This window comes from Nannobrachium achirus, assembly GCF_963921795.1.
Source record: "Nannobrachium achirus genome assembly, chromosome: 1".
Classification (NCBI taxonomy): Eukaryota; Metazoa; Chordata; class Actinopteri; order Myctophiformes; family Myctophidae; genus Nannobrachium; species Nannobrachium achirus.
In genome coordinates this window covers 3463871-3486452 of record NC_137810.1, presented here as the reverse complement: position 1 = coordinate 3486452, position 22582 = coordinate 3463871, and the positions used below count along the sequence as shown (strand labels likewise).

Genomic DNA, 22582 nt, shown 5'->3' with positions numbered 1-22582 from the left:
TATGTCTGGCTGCTCAGAGTTGTTGACTCACTGCTCTGATGTCACCAGAACCCTGCAGATGTGGTGTTGGTGTGCCCCCTTGTGGACAAACTGTCACATTACAACAGTACATAAAGCCTATATTTTACATAATTTGAAATTGAATAGCCTGAATTTAAACCCTAAACACTATCAAACACCTGTGTAAATAAACAGACATATATGTATGCATTTAAACCCTAAACACTATCAAACACCTGTGTAAATAAACAGACATATATGTATGCATTTAAACCCTAAACACTATCAAACACCTGTGTAAATAAACAGACATATATGTATGCATGCACATATTTTGTAATGAAACAAATCACTGTGATTTTTATAGGCTGTTATGTTAGGTCTTATGATGCATAGAGAGTGGAGTTGGTTGAAAACACAAACCTTTACTGGAGCTTTAAACAGGAACAAAACATAAGACTTAAGGCCCATTCCCACTGGGCCAGATAACTATAAAAAAATATCTTTCTCCAACCCCAACCCTAACCCTAACCCTAACTTGTGGGGGTGCGAGACCCCGGCTCAGAAAAGATATGGGTGGCCGGGGGCGCGACCCAAGACCACGGCAACACTGTTTGGAAGTGAAATATTCCTATAATGCAATACCTTATCAAGTAAATTAATCATTTGATTCATACGATTATGATAATATGTTCACGTCAGTTCAAACCAGTTGTTCCCAAACTTTTTAGCTCGAGAGCCAAGCATTATTATTTTATTTTTTTTACAATTTATCAAATTATTCTATGGGATATTTACTGGAGTTGTGACCCATAAAAACCCACAACTGGGTTAAATGATTTAAAACACGTTTACTTAACACTAAAGCTTTGGATATGTTGGGACATCTGGTCACCTTTATTCACAATACGTTTATACTTCAGGATGCTTTATAATAAAATGAATAAATATTGACTATTTTATAAAAATCATAGTAGTGTTCATAGAGCATCATCATTAACATCATAATGCATTTATTAAGTGCACACATGATTAGACTTAATGAGCTTAACCTGAGGATTTAAAGTATACCACTATTAAGAAAACTGCAAAGATTCAGGTGTTCATATAAACATTTTATTTTATAAAAAATAAAAAAGATTTTCACATCAAAGGGGAATAGTCTGATAAAATATTTGGATAAAATAATGTGTTCTTACAGACTGGCAGATCATATCTGATTTCAGACTTACATTATTCTGAACTGAGTACTGCAGCTGCCAATGCAATCCTGATGAGAGTCCCCTCCATTTGGGACACCATATACATACATTTTACTGCATGAGTATACAAGCTACATTTACACATTGGTATTGCTGGATTCAGTAGAACCACACGTTTCACAGAGTCACTGCAAAGTAAACAAAGCATTTTACATAGATTTGAATTTCCGCCTATTGTAGGTATGTGTTGAAATGACTTTGTGATGCTTGTGAATCAGCTGTTTTCAAGTCAGCGTTGATCTTGTCAGCAAATTATTATGTAGTTGTAGTCAGTCTTTTGAATACAATTCCATTTAGTTTTAGTCATATTTTTGTCATCTGATTTAGTTTCAGTCTAGTTTTAGTCGACTAAAATGTATTTTGGCGGGCCGTGATGCCATTCCTGATTTTATACTTGGTTGCGTGCTGAAAATAGCAGATCTACAAGCTCACAACCTGCCGCGCTTCGTTGCCTTGTAAGCTTGTAGATCTGCTATTTTCAGAGAGCAACACCCGAGCGCAACCAAACATAAAATGACTTGTCTTTTAGTTCTACTGGATCTCTTCTCCACTAATAGTCCCTCCCTGCCATTTTACAAAATGTACAATTCTATATTTAGTCTTAGTTTTAGTCATCACAGCTCAGTGTTTGTTTAGCTTTTATTTAGTCAGTGAAAAAATGTAGTCGACAGACATTTTTCGTCATATTTTTAGTAGATGAAATCAACACTACTTTAAGTACATTTTGATGTTAATACTTTTGCACTTTTACTCAAGTAAATTTGGAATTCCGGACTTTTACTTTTATCAGAGTATTTCTACGTTGCAGTATTGACTGTACTGTGGACATATATAAACAGACCTACAATATATACACCAGTAAGACTCCCTAATCGGGAGATAAGCGACCGTAGGTGGCTTATCTCCACAAATAGGGCAAAAATGTGTTTGTCCAAAATCTTCCTGATCCATGTTGATGACATGAGTGTAGACATGCTGTGTAGTGATATTCGTGATTTTAGGGCAAAAACTGTAGGAGCAGTGTCCAAAAATGTGTTTTAAAAATCGGCCTGAAGGTGGCGCTGCTGGAAACCTTGGATGTCCAAAATGCTTCCTGTGTTCAAACACACATCCATAACAACCATATTGGTTGATGTCAACTCATCAGAGACATTATCTGTCCTCACAAAGACACACTGAGGAGGAGGAGGAGGTGTCAACCCTAAACCCAGGGTAGAGTGGTTCAGTGAATGTGGACTGGAAGGTGTACATGTGTCTCAGTGAGTCAGAGGACACCTTATAGAAGGACAGAGTACCAGCAGCATGGTCTACATACACTGCTACTCTGTTGGAGCGAGAGGGATCAACAGGGAGGTCAGTGGTCCTACTATTGTGAGAGACACTGTAATCGCCTATCCAACAGTCCAGACTCCAGGACAGATCATTGTCCCCAAGTCTATTAGGACCCTCTCCTCTCCTGCTGATTCCTCTGTAAGCCACTCCTATCCTAACCCCTCCACTCGTCTCTACCTCCCAGTAACAGCGTCCAGTCAGACCCTCTGTACACAGAACCTGTTCACACTTATCATCAAATCTGTCCTGATGATCAGGGTATGACTGAAGCTCCTCCCCCTCTGGCCGAGTCACCTTCCTGTTGCTCTCAGACAGACAGAGTTTTCTGCTCGCTGTGTTTGGATCCAGTGTGAGACGATGGAAGTCTGATGAGAGAACAAGACAGGAAACATTAAAAATATTTAATATTTAATAAGTATTAAAATATTCACACAGAGAGAGAGAGAGAGAGAGAGAGAGAGAGAGAGAGAGAGAGAGAGAGATTGGTTTACAGTAACTGAGTACACAATAAGTTAATGTTGTGTAGTTAAGGTACTAATACCTGAGTATTTGTATAACTGGATACTTGTGACTTTCACTACATTTCAAAGACACATATTGTACTTTTAACTCCACTACATTTGTAGGAAGAGAAAACATTTATTTATTATGAATTATTATGCCCTATGTTTTATACCAAAAATTGCTTGTAGATCGGCTGATGTTGTCAACTAAAACTATGACGAAAAATGTTTGTCAACTTTTTTCACTGTGGAAAACTAAATAAAAACTAAACAGACATTTAAGATAATATGACTAATACTAAGATTAAATGTACTGACAATTTTGGAAAAATAAATAAAACTAGACTACAATGGGGGGCAGACCTCTATTCAGAAACACCCCTACTTATATAACAAATTTTCACTCTGAAAATAGCAGATCTACCAGTAAGACTCCCTAATCGGGAGATAAGCGACCATCAGGTCACATGTATACACCAGGGGCCGTGGAGTGGAGCAGTAGCTTGTAGATCGGCTACCTTAGTCTATTTTCCCATATTTTTTTCCAGGCGGCGTGGGGGTCCGCGGGGTCCGCCGGGGGCCCCGGCGGTGGCTGGGCCCCCGGGGACCCCCTAGGTGCCAGCCCTTTTTGGTGCCTGCACTTTTTGGCAGCGGCGCCAGGGGGGTCCCTGGAGCTACGGGGGTCCTGGAGGTTGTGGTTTGGTATACAAGGAGTGTGTGTGCCAAGTTTGGCATGGATAGGGGCAACGGTGGCAGAGATATGAGTAGGGCAAAAGTGTGACGTGACGTGACGTGACGTGACGTGACGTGACGTGACGTGACGTGACGTGACAACCGGTGGAGGTTTTGATAGTAACTGCGACCTGGCGGTCACAACAAGCTCACAACATGTCACACATGAGGCCAGTGGTGGAAGAACTATTCAAATGTTTTACTTACCAGTAAGACTCCCTAATCGGGAGATAAGTGACTGTCACGTCACATACACAAATGTTAGAAGGTAATGGTAGCCAATCAGGAGGGAATATGGGAAATGGGACAGATCCATGTTGATGACATGACTTTAGAGATACTGGCACTCATTTATCAACGTGGTGCAGATCAAAATTTGGGCGTACGCAGAAATTTAGGGAAGTCTCGACATTTATCATTTCAACGTGACTTTGACGTTGGTGTAGGGTAGGATGAAATCTCACGTCAGGTTCTGAGGTGGTGTAGGATTGATCTTACACCTCTTATTCCATTGTAGACATGCGGGGCAGCAATATGTCTAACTAGTTGATTCATGTATCCACTCCAAAATGTATATTCAACACACTAATAAGTAATCCCTGTGAAAACATAACATTTTATAAAAGCTTATAGCCGGCTCTTACTATCATAGACATGCACACCGATTTTATTTCCAAGTTACAATGACAAGCAATTAAAATCTAGCGATATGGAAGCAATCTACTGTTAAGTGCTTTAACAGTCTAAATCTTAAGATTGCAGACCTGGCTCAGAACAAGCACATATACGAACGCATGCCAGAGCAGTGATCTTATACATTTTCGTGGACCGTGAGCCTCCAATTTATACAGTGACGTGAGTCCTTTTAAATATGGGTAAATCCCGAAGGTCCAAACCTGGCTGTGCCCAGCCCAGCGCACCAACGCTGCCGATATTTGGGGGCCCACCGGGGGGAAGACCAGCCCGTGTTGGAACGGTACATTGCGCTCGTCACCGAAATTGGGTTAAATTAATATCCAAAACGTAACCGTGGGGTCTCTCAATGTATACAGTAGCTACTGTACACTATGCTGGAGTTAATGATGAAACCCGGCGTGGCGAGAGCGCGTGAGTTCATGCCATGGGGAATGATGCTTGTGAACGCGCTCTGTCTGCGCACGGCACGGCACGGCACGGCACGTATAGGCTATGGTTTAAATTAATATTCAAAAGTATTCATATCGGCTGCAGTGCTATTGCCTCGTTAAAGATTGTACCGTTGGTTAATCCCAAATTCCCACTGTCAAAGACTGCTGTGTAAACCAAAATGCTGCTGTTCCAAGTAGCCTAGTTGCGTGTGTGGGTGTGTGCGTGCGTGCGTACATGTGTGCGTGGTCTGTGTGGGACCAGTGTGGGACGCGGACATGGGAGTGAACTTGAAGCGTGCGGAGTAAACTCTCTTCTATTGGCTTTTTCGTTGTTAGGTCTTATTCAGGTTGTTCTAGTCGTAAACTCGGGGCGTTTCAAGAATAATTAAGGGCGTGTTATTTAAATTTCAGCCTGCGCATTTAGCAACGCTGGGATCAAATGTACGCCAGGTGTGTCTGTTTAGGACGTGTTCGTAAATGCCACGCAAACGTTGCCCTACGAAAAATTTGGTGAAAAAAATAGACCGTTTTTTTTACACTCCATTGATAAATGAAGGCCACTGTGTACCGCTTTGCGTGATTTTAGGCCAAAATCTGTAGGAGCAGTGTCCAAAAATGTGTTTTGAAAAAATTGGCCTAATGGTGGCGCTAGAAGAGGGCCATGTGAGAAATCAGGTTTGCCATCCAAGGAGTGTGTGTGCAAAGTTTGGCATGGATAAGAAAAACAGTGGCAGAGATAAGAATAGAGCCAAAAGTGTGACGTGATGTGTGACGTGACAGACGGATGGACAGACAGCCGGTGGAGCTTTTCATAGTAACTTGCGACCTGGCGGTCGTAATTAAACAACAAAGTTTAAATATACCAACAAAGTAAGAGCACTAATGTTTTCAATTTTTCTTTCACAAATAGCAGATCTACAAGCTCACAACACACTGCGATGCAGCGCGTTGTGAGCTTGCAAATCTCCTATTTGTTTGAAAAGACAAATTATAAGCTTCTTAGGTTCTGTGTGTATTTTATTAATAATTTAAATCTGAAAAGTAACTATCAACTAACCCTGTCAAATAATTGTAGTGGAGTAAAAAGTACAATATTTGCCTCAGAAAGTATGGAGTATAAGTATAGGCTACAAAGTATTGAAGAAATGAAACAACCTGGTAAAGTACAAGTACCTCAATAATACCTGAGGACTGTGAGGAGGCTCTGTCTTAATAAACATTTCTGTTTGTGCATAAAAGCTGGTCTGATCCTCTAAACTGTATGTTTTTAAGTCAAGGTTCATAATAGCATGTTTGTGTTCAGTGCTACTTGCATAATACTGTACCAATTGTGCATAAGATGGTGCCGTTATCACTTTATTAAGGAATATGAGCTTGTTCAAAATAGGGCCTAAAAGTCTCCATTTCCAGGCTTATTTGCATCTTGTTCCAGTCATGGTCTGTAGCCAACTGAAAGGAGGAGTGACCCAGAGACAGTGGCCCTCATTTATCAATGGAGTGTAAAAATCTGTGATTTTTCCCCAAATTTTGCGTAGGCCAAGTTCAAGTGGCATTTATGAACACGTCCTAAACAGACACACCTGGCCTACATTTGATCTCAGCATTGATAAATGCACAGGCTGAAATTTAAATAACACGCCCTTAAATATTCTTGAAACGCCCCGACTTTACGACCAGAACAAGCGGAATACGTCCTAACAACGAAAGGAAAACTAATAAACTTCCCTTCATGTCCGCGTCCCACACAAACCACACGCACGCACGCATGCACGCAACTAGGCTTGGAACAGCAGCATTTTGACTTACACAGCAGTCTTTGACAGTGGGAATGTGGGATTAACCAACGGTACAATCTTTGACAAGGAGGCTATAGCACTGCAGCCGACATGAATGACACAAGTCACTGCCATGAATACTTTGGGATATTAATTTAAACCATACCCGTGCCATGCACAGACAGAGCGCGTTCATTTGGTTACAAGCAATCATAATTCCCCATGACCATGATCTCACAGGCTCGCCACATTAATGACAGATATCCTGGAAACTAAAGGTCATCTGAATGCAGTGGTTGCAGAATGAATGAGGCTCTAAGCATTGATGGATGAAGGCTGGCTGGTGTTGAGTGATCTCCAGGTGGCATAAATAAATCCACGGCGCCCACGGGGAAGATGGTGCGCTGTGGGCACAGGTGGAGCGTCGGGTTTCATCATTAACTCCAGCATAGTGTACAGTAGCTACTGTATACATTGAGAGACCCCACGGTTATGTTTGGATATTCATTTTAACCCAATATCAGCAATGATTTGAGTGCTTAAACTATAACAATCATGTACTGGTATATACAATTCCCGCACAGGCTGGCCATCTCCCCGGTGGGCCGTGGACCCCCAAATAAATCATCCACAGCGTGCGCTGGGCTGAGCACAGCCAGGTTTGGACCTTCAGGTTTTATCCTTAATAAAGGACTCACGTCACTGTTTAAATTGGAGGCTCACAGTCCACGAAAATGTAAGATTACAGCGGCGCTGCGCTGGTCCTGAAAATGCTCTTGCATGCGTTTGTATCTGTGCTTGTTCTGAGCCAGATCTGCAATAGACTGTTAGTGTTAAAGCACTTAATGTAGATTGCTGCCATATCACTAGATTTAAATTGCTTGTCATTGTAACTTGGACATAAAATCAGCGTGCATGTCCATGACGTAGCCGGCTATTATGCTTTTATAAAATGCTATATTTTCACGGGATTATTTATTAGTTTGTTAGATATACATTTTCGAGTGGATACATGTGTCCATTGCCTGTCAGATAGTTAGACAATGCTGCCCCGCATGTCTACAATGGAATAAGAGGTGTAAGATGAATCCTACACCACCTCTGAACTTGACGTGAGATCTGATCCCACCCTACACCAACGTCAAAGTCACATTGAAATGATAAATGCAGAGACTTGCCTACATTTCGGTGTACTCCAACATTGTGATCTGCACCACGTTGATAAATGAGGGCCAGTGTGTTTGGGGGACATTAAGCAGAATGTGTGGCAGAAGGAGGGTTGAACATTACAGAAGGTGTGTCAGGTAGAGGGAGTGTTTTGTAAACAAGCATCAGCTGGTGTGAAGGACCAGGCCAAGAGCAGAGAAACCTCCTGCATTCACTGGAAGCTCTACTGAAGAGCTTTCAGGACAGCATCCAGGGAGGGAGGGGCCAACAGAGGATAACACACTGTATACAAATACAGACAGACAGACAGACAGACAGACAGACAGACAGACAGACAGACAGACAGACAGACAGACAGACAGACAGACATATACTCACATCTTGAGAGGAGTTGAGGATTAGGATTAGAATTCCAGAATTCTCCTCCATGTTTCACTCTGTATGAAGTAGAACAACAATGCATCAATGTCTGACTGTCTAACACAACGTCTCCACTACCTGACACTACAGTGTTTCTGCTACTAGTGAAATTACAGGAATTTGCTAAAATTGTGGGCAAAAGAAAAATATGTGTTTTGATTAAAAAAGGTGATTGAAAAGGTGACCCTTTTCTTACTAGGCTACTGTAGTATACCTTTATGAACGTGGCAAAGCTCAGTTTACAAGGAGTGCAATGAATGTTGCATCAAGTAGGATTCATTTAAATAGTCATTATTTGAATTTTAACGGAGCAGATAATATAGACATTATGTTTAATTTAGCAAGGGAAGAGATTATATCTTCTGCCTGCACAGAGTCGGTGCGCGCACACACACACACACACGTGCGCGCATACGCACACACACACACACACACACACACACACACACACACACACACACACACACACACACACACACACACACACACACACACACACAGACACAGTTTTTTCACAGCAGTTTTGCTTCTGTGTAAACATGAACAACGGGTGAGGTGATGACTTATAAAACTTTATAAACTATATAAACTTTATGTGTAAAAATGCAAGGTTAATGAAAACATACAAGCCCAGCTTATTTTACGTATTTTGCCTGGATATTTTACTGCAACAGATTATACACATAAACATGAATCTTCAGCAGGTGTATGACTGTATAAATGGGGTGGGAGGAGGGGATTGTTGGGGCAGACTAGCACAATAGACGTTACGCCATTGGAACATGAAACAAGGGAATCACTGCACTAACCAACATGGACACAGTCCAAGTCTACTCACTGCAGAGACTCCAGTCCAGAGAAGTTCTTCAGTCCAGACACCGGCAACACGTTGAAGTTCAAGTCTAATTCTCTCAAATGAGAAGGATTAGATCTGAGAGCTGAGGCCAGAACTTCACAGCTTCTCTCTGACAACCAGCAGTTCATCAGTCTAAATGACAAATAAAACACACAATGTTTGATTGTCTGCTATAAAATACATTATTCTGAGAACCTGCTTACAACCACCTATTAAAGGACCTGGTCTGGATGGACTGTCTGGGTTTTAGAGTAGAAAACCAGACAGAGTAACATGAACTAAATAATCTTTACTTAATCTCCCAACAGACAGGAAACAGCAACAGGTTGAAAACAGATGATCCAGCAAAGTGACTGAAAACAGAGTTTATAAAATGGTTAGTTCCAATACTTGATTCTGATTGGCTGGTTTCTGATTAAACCAGTGTCTAAATGACACAATAATCCACACCTTGAATCAGTTTATATCAAACCCAGGTGCGTTATTTCTTTCCACAGTGTTGTGAAGCTGAACTAGAGAAGGGAGCGCTTGATTTTCTCTCAAATCCTGCCGTGCGGGGCTTCTAAGCACCGCCCACACACATAGGACGGTAACTGAGTGCCTCTGGGCGGGGCTTGTAAAAACACCAACCGTTTTAGAAAAGCAAGAAGCCACGCGAGGCATGTGATTACCTGTATTTTATAACGGCTGAGAGGGTTGGAGACACTCGGCTTGGCTTCGTGTCTCACCACGCCTTTCAGACGTTATAAAATACTGGGTAACCACATGCCTCTTGTGGCTTATTGCTTCATTATACACATAAGACCTAACAGGTCAAAGGTCAATTGATGGACAGTTTAAGACAAGTGAAGCTGATAACTGCTGATGTCACAGACACAGGAAGGACATCTGCTGGAGAAAGAGACGATACAGACCAGTGGTGGAATGGAACTAAGTACATTTACTCAACTTCTGTACTTAAGTACACGTTTACTTTACTTTATTTACTTTACTTGATTATGTCAACTGTGTATATTTTATACTTCTACTGCACTATATCTATAGAGGCAAATACTGTAATTTTTACTCATTAATTATTTGAAAACTTTATTAACCATTTACTTCAGATCTGATTTAGATTATTGCAATATACATAAACCAGCTATTTTATCACCTATTATACACTTTTTTTTCCCAACAAATTTTGAAAACATAAAAAGGGGGCATTCTGCATAATGGGTATTTGTTAATAAAGTGTATTTATTACTTTTACTAGTAACAGAGCTGCATTGTGATATTGCTACTTGGATAATTTTTTACACTGATACAGACAGACAGTCTTTGAGTGGTTTGAGTGAATTTAGTGAACATGTACATACTGTAGTTACTGTACCTTCTCATTATCCCAGTCAGTGTGTTACTATGATATCAACATTATTCATGCCACAATATTCATATTATAATCACATGATAAATCACTGATGGAAATAATGATTGTAAATTAATCTCACCGTAGAGTCTCCAGTCTACAATGAGGACTTTTCAGTGCAGCACAGAGTAGATCCAGTAGATCAAGGTCCAGGTGGTTGTAACTTAAGTCCAGGTGTCTCAGATGGGATGGATTAGAACTGAGAGCTGAAGACACAACTTCCATGTGTTCCTTCTGGAGGCGACGACCAAAGCCAACAAGTCTGTAATTAGAGTTGGTCAATCAGACCACACACACACACACACACACACACACACACACACACACACACACACACACACACACACACACACACACACACACACACACACGTCAAGTCCATTTATTTATAAAGCAGATTTAAAAACAACCAGGTTGACCAAAGTGCTGTACATCATGAGAACGCAGTAAAAACAAATACAATACAAAGCGAAAACAATAGAAACATTTGTAAACATTTAAAACCTTGTAAGAACAGCTATAAAAACAAAACATTTAAGATATAAAACAATGACAGATAAAAGGCACTGGGAGGGAGGGGTCTAGGCAGTGGTGAAAGTGGTTTGAAATTCTTGCCGGAACTGTCATAAATTGGCCGCGCGGCAAAGCCGCGCGACCGAAAAAAATTTGGGAGGCTCTAATCCCCCAAAACCCCTGAAATGCATAGAAAACTGCATTTTGGGAGGCCCACCTGCTGCGCTTCTATAATAAGCCTCTTCATATTGTCATTGTTCCATACAGAAGGGTAAGCATATATAGGTCTATATATATATATATTATTATTACCCTTATTATATTATTATAGGTCTATATATTATTATTAATATTATTATAACCAGTTATCTAAAGTAACTAAGTAGACCTACATTTACTAAAGTACTGTATTTAAGTACAGGTTTTAAGTATAGCCTAGCCTACTTTACTGGAGTATTTCCAATACTTTTAATTCTACTCCACTACTACATCTCCCATTTCCAGATGCAGAATTGAATCATTTTGGTCTATTCTGCATTTATTGCCGCATGCAGGCACAGACACGACACACGAGTCCTCCTAGAGATGGGATTTATGGCTCTTTGAAGTGAGCCGGATCTCTGGGATCCGTTCCTTTCAAAGAGCCGTTCAAAAGACGTAGGCCTACATTTTGATACTTCTACTACTCAAGTACATTAACATTCCAAACTTCTACTTGATTGCAGTATTGATATTTCTAAAGAAATTGAGTAATTTTCCCACCACTGTTCATTAGAAAGGAACGGCTCCCTACTGTGAACCGAATCCTATCGTTCATTTCAAAGAGCCGTTCAAAAGACTCGATTCGTTCGCGAACGTCCCACCCACTCGCTCCGTGTCAAACAAACACTGAAACGCAAACAGACTGGATCACACTGACCTACACAAACCCACGGGAATAATTTAGAAGCACTTTATCAGAAAATATAACTAGTAACACTTGTGTACTGTATGTTAATCTGACTTTAGTATAGGCTATTGTTTTCTTCCTGGACGTGCGTTTGTGGCAGGTTATTTAACATGGGATTTTGACAGCTGGCTTCTCCTTTTCTTAACGGAACGCAGTTCCGTCCCCAAATGTTTTACCGGAACGGGGGTTCCGGCCGTTCCGGCTCACTTTCACCACTGGGTCTAGGGCTCAAATGCTAGGGTGAAGAGGTGTGTTTTAAGTCGGATGGAAGCAGGGCCGGCGCGTATATGTAGGCGAACTAGTCAACTGCCTAGAGCGACGCTTCTGAGAGGCGCCGAAAATGTGTTGGGGAAAAGAGAGAGAGAGAGAGGGAGAGAGGGAGGGAGGGAGGGAGGGAGGGAGGGAGAGAGGAAGGGAAAAAAAGAAAAAAGAAAAGAAAAACTGACAGCGGCAGTGTTGGCCAACCCCGTGCATGCAGCTATTAAAGAATGTGCCAATCACTTCACCTGAAGCCCCTTCGGGGGAAGGAGAGGCGCCCACGTAATGCCCAAACAGCTGCCCTGCCCTGGTAAACACACACCCACTCAACCCGCCAAGTCTGAACTCCAGTAAACAGGAAGCACAGACTGGTAGTATAACTAGCAAATATGTAAAAAAGACTAACTATAAAGATTATTAGGCTGTGAGTACAAAAAGAGGCGGTGAAGGAGAAAGAATTACAAAAAACACCATTAAGTCCACGGTGTCCACCGTCAGAGAAGGGCACACAGAGTTAGAGGAATTAATTTACTCAAAACCAGGATGACTATACGAGAGGATTTTCAGAGGCTCATTACAGTAATGCCCGCTGTGTTCATTTCTGAAAGGTAAGGCCTGGCTGGCAGCTGCCCATTATTATTTGTTTTATTTGCTGTGGTTGATCAACTTGCTGACTGCTGCTGGCTGCACACAGTTTGTGTGTCATGTGCTTGTGTGTGGTTATATGCACAACGGCTGTGCTGAGCGCTGACTTAACCTTTGTGTGTTTAATGGAGAGAGATTGGACTTTTCTTATTTCATTTGAGGAGTTGGTTAATAGGCTATTCGTTTTTGTAAAAGTTTACAACACTTATTAACCTGTGGTTTATGTACACAGTGCGTTTTACTTTGTGAAGCCGGCGGCTCTGAGAGAGCTTTACTAGAGCGTTGGATGGAAGGCTGTTCCAGAGAGCTGGGCCAGCCACAGAAAAAGCTCGGTCACCCTTTTGCCTTAGATTGGCCATTGTAACTTTGAGGGTGTGTGTGTGTGTGTGTGTGTGTGTGTGTGTGTGTGTGTGTGTGTGTGTGTGTGTGTGTGCGCACGTGCGTGCGTGCGTGCGTGCGTATCACTGTTGATTTAACTATCATGTTTAGTTAAAGTGTAGTGGTGTGAAGGTACAGTACATTGTTTCTGTTCTAAGTTTTCTATTCACATGACTACTAACCGAGCCTTTCTGCTGTTCCTCACAGCTGGGATGAGTCTGTGTCGGCCCTCGTCTGTGTTGTATTTGTCCAGGTCCAACTCCTCCAGAACATCCTCTGACATCTGCAGCATGTGGGCCAGAGCTGAACACTGGGTTGGAGACAGTTTTGTCTTTGATCTGTCCCCTGACTTCAGGTACTGTTGGATCTCCTGATGCACTGAGTGGTCGTTCATCTCCATCAAACAGTGGAAGATGTTGATACATCTGTCAGGAGAGAAGTCACCTAAAGGATCATACATCATCTTCAGGTTGTTGATGGCTCTCTGGATGCTCTCTGGACGGTTCTGTGTCTGAACCAGTAGACCTCCTAACAGACTCTGGTTGGACGGCAGTGAGAGACCATGAAGGAAGCGGAGAAACAGGTCCAGGTGACCATTCTTACTCGTTATGGCTTTACGGTTGGCTGAGTCCAGGAAGTCCTCCAAGGAGTCACTTTTGTATTCACGTCCCATAAAGTCACGTCCCAGGAATGTCTTCAGTACCTTCATGTTCTTCTGTGTGAAACAGTGGAACAGGTAGACTGCAGCCAGAAACTCCTGGATGATCAGATGAACAAAGCAGTAGACTGCTCTCTGGAAGAGCACGCCCTCTCTTTTGAAGATCTCTGTGCACACTCCTGAGTACAGCGAGGCGTCTTTCACATCCAGACCACACTCTTCCAGGTCTTCTTGGTAGAACATGATGCTGCCTTTCTCCAGATGTTCAAACGCCAGCCTGCCCAGCTTCAGAAGAACCTCCCTGTCCTTCTCCATGATCTGCTGTTGATTCTCTCTCTCTCTCTTGTTTCTTTTCTTGTTTCTTTTTTTCCCCTGATGAGGCTCATCATACTTCAGCTCCTTCCTCTTTGTCTGGACCAACAGGAAGTGGCAGCACATGGCAGTCAGGGTCGTGGGCAGCTGTCCTGTCTCGTCTGTCTTCACCATGTCCTCCAGAACGGTAGCGCTGATCCAACAGAAGACTGGGATGTGACACATGATGTGGAGGCTCTTTGACGTCTTCATGTGTGAGATGATTCTGCTGGCCAGCTCCTCATCACTGAATCTCTTCCTAAAGTACTCCTCCTTCTGGGGGTCTGTGAACCCTCGTACTTCTGTCACCAGGTCAACATATGCAGGAGGGATCTGATTGGCTGCTGCAGGTCTGGTGGTTATCCAGATGAGAGCCAATGGGAGCAGATTCCCCTCGATGAGGTTTGTCAACAGCCCGTCCAGTGATGATGTCACTGTGACATCAGAGATGATGTCATTGTTGAAGTTGAAGGACAACCTGCTTTCATCCAAACCATCAAAGATGAAGCCAACCTTCCAGACAGCGAGCTGCTCTGCTGTGACCTTCTTCAACGTTGGATGGAAAACATGGATCAGTGAGAGAAGACTGTGCTGCTCATCTCTGACCAAGTTCAGCTCCCGGAATGAGAAGGGAACCAGGAGAATGACATCTTGATTTTCCAAACCCTTTGCCCAGTCCAGAGCGACCTTACGCACAGAGAAGGTTTTTCCAATGCCAGCGACTCCCTTGGTCAGAACTCTTCTGATTGGTGTCTCTCTGCCAAGGAGGAGGGGCTTAAAGATGTCACAGCAGTTGATTGGTTGGTCATGGAGGGTGTTCTTCTTGGAGAGTGTCTCAAGCTGGTAGACCTCATGTTGGTTATTAACCCCTTCACTCTCTCCCACTGTGATGTAGAGCGCTGTGAAGATGCTGCTGAGGGAGGGCACTTCAGTGACGTCTGTCACACGATCCAGACTGTTCAAAGTGATCTTATAAACCTTTAAATCCTCCTGCACACTGACACCTGCTATGAGAAGACAATGAAGACATTTTAAACATTCAGCTTCACTTATAACTTTACATTCTTACAGCTGTGTACACACATTAGTGTTAAAATAATGTGTGATTTTTGTCAACATTAGTTACACAAAGAGACAATGATGAGGTCACGCCTTGTCTTGGCCATCTGGCCAGTGATGTATATCGGACCAGTTACCCATAATATATGGAGACCCCTGGTACCCATATATGGAGTGTGGTATGTGCCGATGTGGCCACCATATATGGGCATGCCCATATGAAGTCCTGTTAGATATGGGCTTAATATTGATGACATCAGGGATCTCCATGTATGGGCATAAAGGGATTCTGTTAGAGTGGTTCCCCTGACATCACAGTGATGTCAGAGCATGATGTCAGAGCGGCAAACCCATAGACCATAAAAGTCAGCATGTGCCGTTTCACATACTAAACTGCCATACTAAACTGCCTACATACTAAACTGCCTACCTTCGGTCACAATTAAAGTAATTAACATTGTAATCTGGAACGGACCACAGCGTGCATGATGGACACGCCCACGTTAAAAGGTAAGAAATGGCAGTCATCGCAAAAGAAACGTTTTTTTTCGGGGCAGTCAATGTTAATTAGTGTACATTGTGTCCAGTCTTACTGTGTCCACTGCTGGTGTGACTGGGTGTCTTCAGTCTACGTCTGGTCCTGAAGATCTTTCCACACTGGGGACAGTCATGGTGTCCTGTTGGAGCAGACTGCTCCCAGTATGAGGTGATGCACTGTCTGCAGAACCAGTGTCCACAGCTGCTAGAGACTGGATCTGTCAGAACCTCCTCACACACTGAACACCTGGACGCCTGCTCTGTCACAACACACACCCTCTTCCTCTTCCTGTGGAGGAGAAGAATTATTTATTAGGACTAATAGTCCTACTGGATAGAAGGATATTTATTTATATTATTTATTATGACTATAGTCCTGCTGGATAGAAGGATATTTATTTATATTATTTATTATGACTATATTCCTGCAGGATAGAAGGATACTTATTTATATTATTTATTATGACTATATTCCTGCTGGATAGAAGGATATTTGTGGGCTTGATGAAAGGCAAGACCAGTATGTTATACCAAAACGTTATATCAAGTTTATTCTCCTCAACAAAAAAAAATGACCGACAAAAGCCCCATTCGTACGTCGTCGTGCGACGGTGTCGCGCGGCGGTAGAAAATAGCCTACATTAAAGCTCAGCTGCTGCTATTTTTGGAGCGCGCACACGCACACGCACGCACGCACACACACACACACACACACACACACACACACACACACACACACACACACACACACACACACACACACACACACACACACACACACACACACACACACACACACACACACACGTCAATTATGACTTATGGCGCATGCCATGCGGCATTACCGCTTAGCATGTGGCTGCGCTGTGTCACAACCTTGTCAGCGAGGCACAGAACGAGAACATGCATGTGGATCACGGGGTGTCACAAGGGGGGGAGTGGGACTGAGTTACTACGGCCCAATAAGGCACTCGGTGCCGCACTATGAGCTTGTATATCTGCTATTTTTCAATAGTTAAAGCACAAAATAACGTGTAATAATGCGTAGAGCGGAATTGGAGCGGAGGACAATCCTCGATCGCTCCAAGCTGTTCTGGTGCATTTTAAAACTACTTATTAACAGTCACAATTAACCGTTAATGTTTACTGGTAACCTATTTGGCTTTCCCTACTACTGTGATATTCTGAATATGCCTATCATATTCTGATACATTTTTCATGAAAAAAAAAATTATAATAAAAATGAACCCATTAATTTAGAACTTTGATTGCCAACATAATGAACGGAGGTTTGAACCTACAAACATTCGGTTACAGCCCTGGCAGTTACAAGACATTGTTTGTGTTGTTCCAGTTGAAATTCACAAAGTTCAGTGTTTCAATATAATGTGTATATTTGGTATTTTCTTACAGTCCATATCTGTAACCAAACACTTTCCAGTTGAACTTCACAGATGTACATAGGTGATCTTACCTTGTGTGTGGAGGTCCAGGTTCACTGAAGTCTGGAGGATGATGTTTAGACCAGTCACTCTTCATAGACACACAGCTGGGTGTTGGAGACTCTGCTCTGTGGTCAACAGTCATAAATAAACATTATTAAAACGATCACAACCTATTCATAATTTAAAACTAAAGTAATAAGAGCCAGACCATTTATAAACCTGGTGATCTGTGCTCAGTAGAGTTTGATAACAACTAAATCATTCAGTGTGGTTTACATTCTGACCTGTGATCAGTAGAGTGGTGTCCATCTTTGAAGTTAATAGGTCTAATCATGGACCAGTCACTCTTCATGGAGACACAGCTGGGTGTTGGAGACTCTGCTCTGTGCTGATCAACCCTGGTAGAAAGAGAGGATCAACATTGTTTAAAGTTATACCATGTAACTTTTTTTATAAAACAAATCTTAAAATTGTCCTAACTGTTAAATCGCTAAAGTTTTAGAACACCCACTCCGTTATTTTCAGCTTCTGAAGCCTTCTCTTTATACGTTTTCTTCTTAGCAGTGACAGGGGTGGGATTTCCCGGCAAAATGACGTAATCTGCATCATCTGTATACGTTGTGTATACGTTGACCAATCACATTGCAGATCATACACACATGATACACTACCGGCCAATCATAGCTTATCTGCTCTGGTCTTCAGGAAGCGCCTCCGCTCAGCTACAGTGTTTACCATGGTGAAGGATTTTAACCTCTTAATCCCCAAATCCTGGCCAGAAAATTACGTTCTACCATACGTTCTACCCCTCCACGGATTACTATCAGTCGCAGTGGTTTGCGGCGCCGCTCCGGTGGTCCGCGGCGGTGTTCCGCGACGACTCCGGACGAAAAACGGCCGAAAAAAGCAATACCGCTACTGACCACTAGTTTAGCAACTTACACAGTATAACTTTAATGTATTTATATTCAATCATACAATCCATATGGAATCCACACACACTTCTAGTCAAACATCTCTTCTATGAACTCTCTACTCTGAAGTATAAAACACTTCAACGTCCTCAGAGTGATAGTGGTGCAGAAATGGACGGTACAAACAACCTGCTCAGTGAACCAGTTTCACCATCAGTAGGAAGGTTTGGAGATTTCAAACCTAGTTTTATTTTAAATTCATACAAGAACAATGGCTTCCATTTAATTCTCATTATTTAACACTGTGTGAACATTCAGCAAAACTAGCAGATCTACAAGCTCACACCATGTCATGTAAGCTTGTAGATCGTCTATTTTGCATAAAGTAAGTCATCACTTCAGTAGTATTTTCACTAGATACTTTTACTTCTACTCGAGTCATTATTTTAAAGTAACAATACTTTTCATTGAGTACAGTCTAGGGCTACGCTATGACCAAGACAACCTAAAAATCAAAGTTCACTACAGCTGACAGTGAGATACTCTACTACTGTCTACATTGTGAGCAGATACAAGACATTGTTTGTGTCTTTCCAGTTGAGATCAGTGATCTTACTTTGTGTGTGGAGGTCCAGGTTCATTACTGAAGTTGGGATTTTCTCCTTTAGACCAGTCACTCTTCATAGACACACAGCTGGGTGTTGGAGACTCTGGCCTGTGGTCAACACCACTGGAATCATACACAAATACAACAAAGTGTCAACATTGAAACCTTGCACATAGAGTCTGATGAGTCTTATTACTGTATTGATTGTGGACATTTCCCAGACCTAAAAAAGTAAATATAATCAAAAATTGCTTTTGTCTCTCCATTGTTTTGAAGGTCCTCAGTGGGTGAAATACCAGACTTTAGGCTTGCTTCACAGATTGGCTGTGTAGCAACCTTTGACAGGTACATTGTATTCTCAACTACTGACGCTAAATCAGAGGCGTAATGGGGATGGCAAAAAAATAAATTGCCACTTAAAGGAGTAGTTCACTCCAACATGACTTTTTTTCTATTGATTATTCATGCCACAGAGAACTGAGTTCAATAATATTTTTTTGTATTTGTCACATTCCTAAGACACAACATGTATAATAGTAAATTGTCACTCTTCACAGACACACAGCTGGGTGTTGGAGACTCTGCTCTGTCGTCAACCGTCATAAATAAACATTATTAAAACGATCACAACCTATTCATGATTTAAAACTAAAGTAATAAGAGCCAGACCATTTATAAACCTGTTGATCTGTGCTCAGTAGAGTTTGATAACAACTAAATCATTCAGTGTGTTTTACATTCTGACCTGTGATCAGTAGAGTGGTGTCCATCTTTGAAGGTAATAGGTCTAATCATGGACCAGTCACTCTTCATGGAGACACAGCTGGGTGTTGGAGACTCTGCTCTGTGCTGATCAACCCTGGTAGAAAGAGAGGATGAACATTGTTTAATGTATTTATATTCAATCATACAATCCATGTGGAATCCACACACACTTCTAGTCAAACATCTCTTCTATGAACTCTCTACTCTGAAGTATAAAACACTTCAACGTCCTCAGAGTGATAGTGGTTCAGAAATGGACGGTACAAACAACCTGCCCAGTGAACCAGTTTCACCATCAGTAGGAAGGTTTGGAGATTTCAAACCTAGTTCTATAAGCTCACACCATGTCATGTAAGCTTACCATGTCATGTAAGCTTGTAGATCGTCTATCTTGTATAAAGGAAGTCAGTACTTCAGTAGTATTTGTAGATCTGCTATTTTTGCATGACAGGAGTTTGTGTCTGTGTGCGTGCGTACATGCATGCGCGCGAGCGTGGGTACGTGTGTGAGCGTGCTTGTGTGCGTGCGTGTGTTGAATTACCATGACCAGTGACATGAGTATTATTATTAAGTGTGCCTGCTATGCAATAGCAGAACACTTATTGTAATCCGCCATACTTAAGTCAGTCAGTCAGTAAGTAATGTTCTTGCAAATTTCTGCTCGTAATAACTGCCGCACAATTTACGCCACCGCCGCAATATATACATCAAAACGTGCGGCTCGGCCGGGAATGGTGTGCTATTACTTTTCTTTCCGATCCGCGTTACCATTGCGACGTAATTCGCAAAAAACTACGCCAAAAAACCCCATTCACTTAGAATGGGGGAAATTTCGGCACGTAATAACTGCCGCACGATTTACGCCACCCCCGCAATATACACATCAAAACGTGCGGCTCGGCCGGGAATGGTGTGCTATTACTTTTCTTTCCGATCCGCGATACGATTGCGATGTAATTCGCAAAAAACGACGCCCAAAAACCCCATTGACTTAGAATGGGGGACTCCGAAAAAAAACCAGAAACTTTGGCGCCACATAACTCTGCCATACTTTTGCCTAGCAACGTGATTTAAACTTTAAAATGCACACACAACTTTGGTCTTTTTCCGGCCAATAGGGATGAGCTGTAATTGATTAAGCCCCGCCCCCTCTGTAACAGGAAGTGCCTCTATAACTCATGAACCGTTTGTCGTACAGACTCGCGGCTGGTGTCATAATTTTTTTTTTTCTCAAAAATTTTTTTTCTCAAATTTTTTTTTTCTCAAAAAAATTTTTTTCTCAAAAATTTTTTTTTCTCAAAAATTTCTTTTTCTCAATTTTTTTTTTTCTCAAATTTTTTTTTCTCAAAAATGTTTTTTTCTCAAAAATGTTTTTTTCTCAACATTTTTTTTTTCTCAAAATTTTTTTTCTCAAATTTTTTTTTTCTCAAAAAATTATTTTTCTCAAAAAATTATTTTTCTCAAAAAAAAATTTTTCTCAAATTTTTTTTTTCTCAAATTTTTTTTTCTCAAAAATTTTTTTTTCTCAAAAATGTTTTTTCTCAAAATTTTTTTTTTCTCAATTTTTTTTTTCTCAATTTCTTTTTTCTCAAAACATTTTTTTTCTCAAAAATTTTTTTTCTCAATTTTTTTTTTCTCACATTTTTTTTTCTCAATTTTTTTTTCTCAAATTTTTTTTTTCCTCAAAAATGTTTTTTTCTCAAAAAACTTTTTTTTTTTCTCAAAAAACTTTTTTTTTCTCACAAAACTGTCGTTAAAGTGCGACCCGTGATAACGGCCAAAAATGCGCCAAAACGCCACTAATTAGTCGAAATGGCTGACTTCCTGTTTGGTTTCTGATTGGCTGCTGGCCTTGTGACGTGGGTAGAGCTGCGAGGGCCCGGTCATCGCTGCTTGCAGCTTTAATTCATTAATCGTCCATGACCTTAATTGGGGCCTATTTCGCCAAACAGGAAGTGCCCCTCACCAAACAGGAAGTGACCCTTGATCTCGTGAACCGTTTGTCATACAGACACGCGGGTTGCGTCAAATGACAAGATTAAGAGTCCTTAAACTTAATTGGGGCCTATTTCGCCAAACAGGAAGTGCCCCTCACCAAACAGGAAGTGACCCGTTTTCTCGTGAACCGTTTGTCGTACAGACATGTGGGTGGTGTCATATGAAGAACAATAATGTTAACGTTTATGCAAAAAAATGCTAATGTTAATAACGCTAATGCTAACACCAACCGCTACACAAGGTTGCACAGACTTAGCGAGCTGCAGGCACACTTAAAATTTCTTAGAAATTTTCTTTTCTAGTTATATATATTTCTTTGCAGTGGTATTCTCACAAGTACTTTTATTCTCAAGCCATTATTATTTTAAAGTAATAACATTTTTACTTGAGTACAGTTTAGGGCTACTCTACCTCGGTGCATGTCCAAGACAACCTACGAATAACTGGATTAAAGATCACTACAGCTGACAGTGAGATACTCTACTACTGTCTACATTGTGAGCAAATACAAGACATTGTTTGTGTCTTTCCAGTTGAACACAGATATACTGTACGTAGGTGATCTTACTTTGTGTGTGGAGGTCTTGGTTCATTACTGAAGTTCATAGGGAGACCCATAGACTTGTCACTCTTCATAGACACACAGCTGGGTGTTGGAGACTCTGCTCTGTGGTCAACACTTCTGGAATCATAAAGATACACCACAATTAGCATATGGATGATTATTTTAGTTTCTTATTTTTTATTATTATGCTACATTATAATTAAAACTAATCTTGAACACTGAGTCCATAGTTTTCATGTGCATTTATTCATCAAATACAAATAATTGTCAACATTGAAACCTTGCACATTGAGTCTGATGAGTCTTATTACTGTATTGATTGTGGACATTTCCCAGACCTAAAAAAGTAAATGTAATC

General features: G+C 41.4%; 1 protein-coding gene across 1 annotated transcript in view; it reads right to left on the bottom strand.

The window, feature by feature from the left end:
- LOC308305922 (protein NLRC3-like) overlaps nt 1–22582 on the bottom strand; it is a gene marked incomplete at its 3' end in the record, with an annotated part of 33570 nt that overhangs the window by 7361 nt on the left and 3627 nt on the right. Inside the window, exons 3-13 of the mRNA XM_080750819.1 lie at nt 22228–22341; nt 19642–19755; nt 18906–19019; nt 17660–17773; nt 17405–17500; nt 15970–16219; nt 13508–15312; nt 10665–10844; nt 9157–9306; nt 8277–8335; nt 2889–2959 (exon numbers count right to left, since the gene is read on the bottom strand). Of these exons, the coding sequence (XP_080606945.1) occupies nt 2889–2959; nt 8277–8335; nt 9157–9306; nt 10665–10844; nt 13508–15312; nt 15970–16219; nt 17405–17500; nt 17660–17773; nt 18906–19019; nt 19642–19755; nt 22228–22341 (3067 nt within the window). The remainder of the gene's footprint in view (nt 1–2888; nt 2960–8276; nt 8336–9156; nt 9307–10664; nt 10845–13507; nt 15313–15969; nt 16220–17404; nt 17501–17659; nt 17774–18905; nt 19020–19641; nt 19756–22227; nt 22342–22582) is intronic.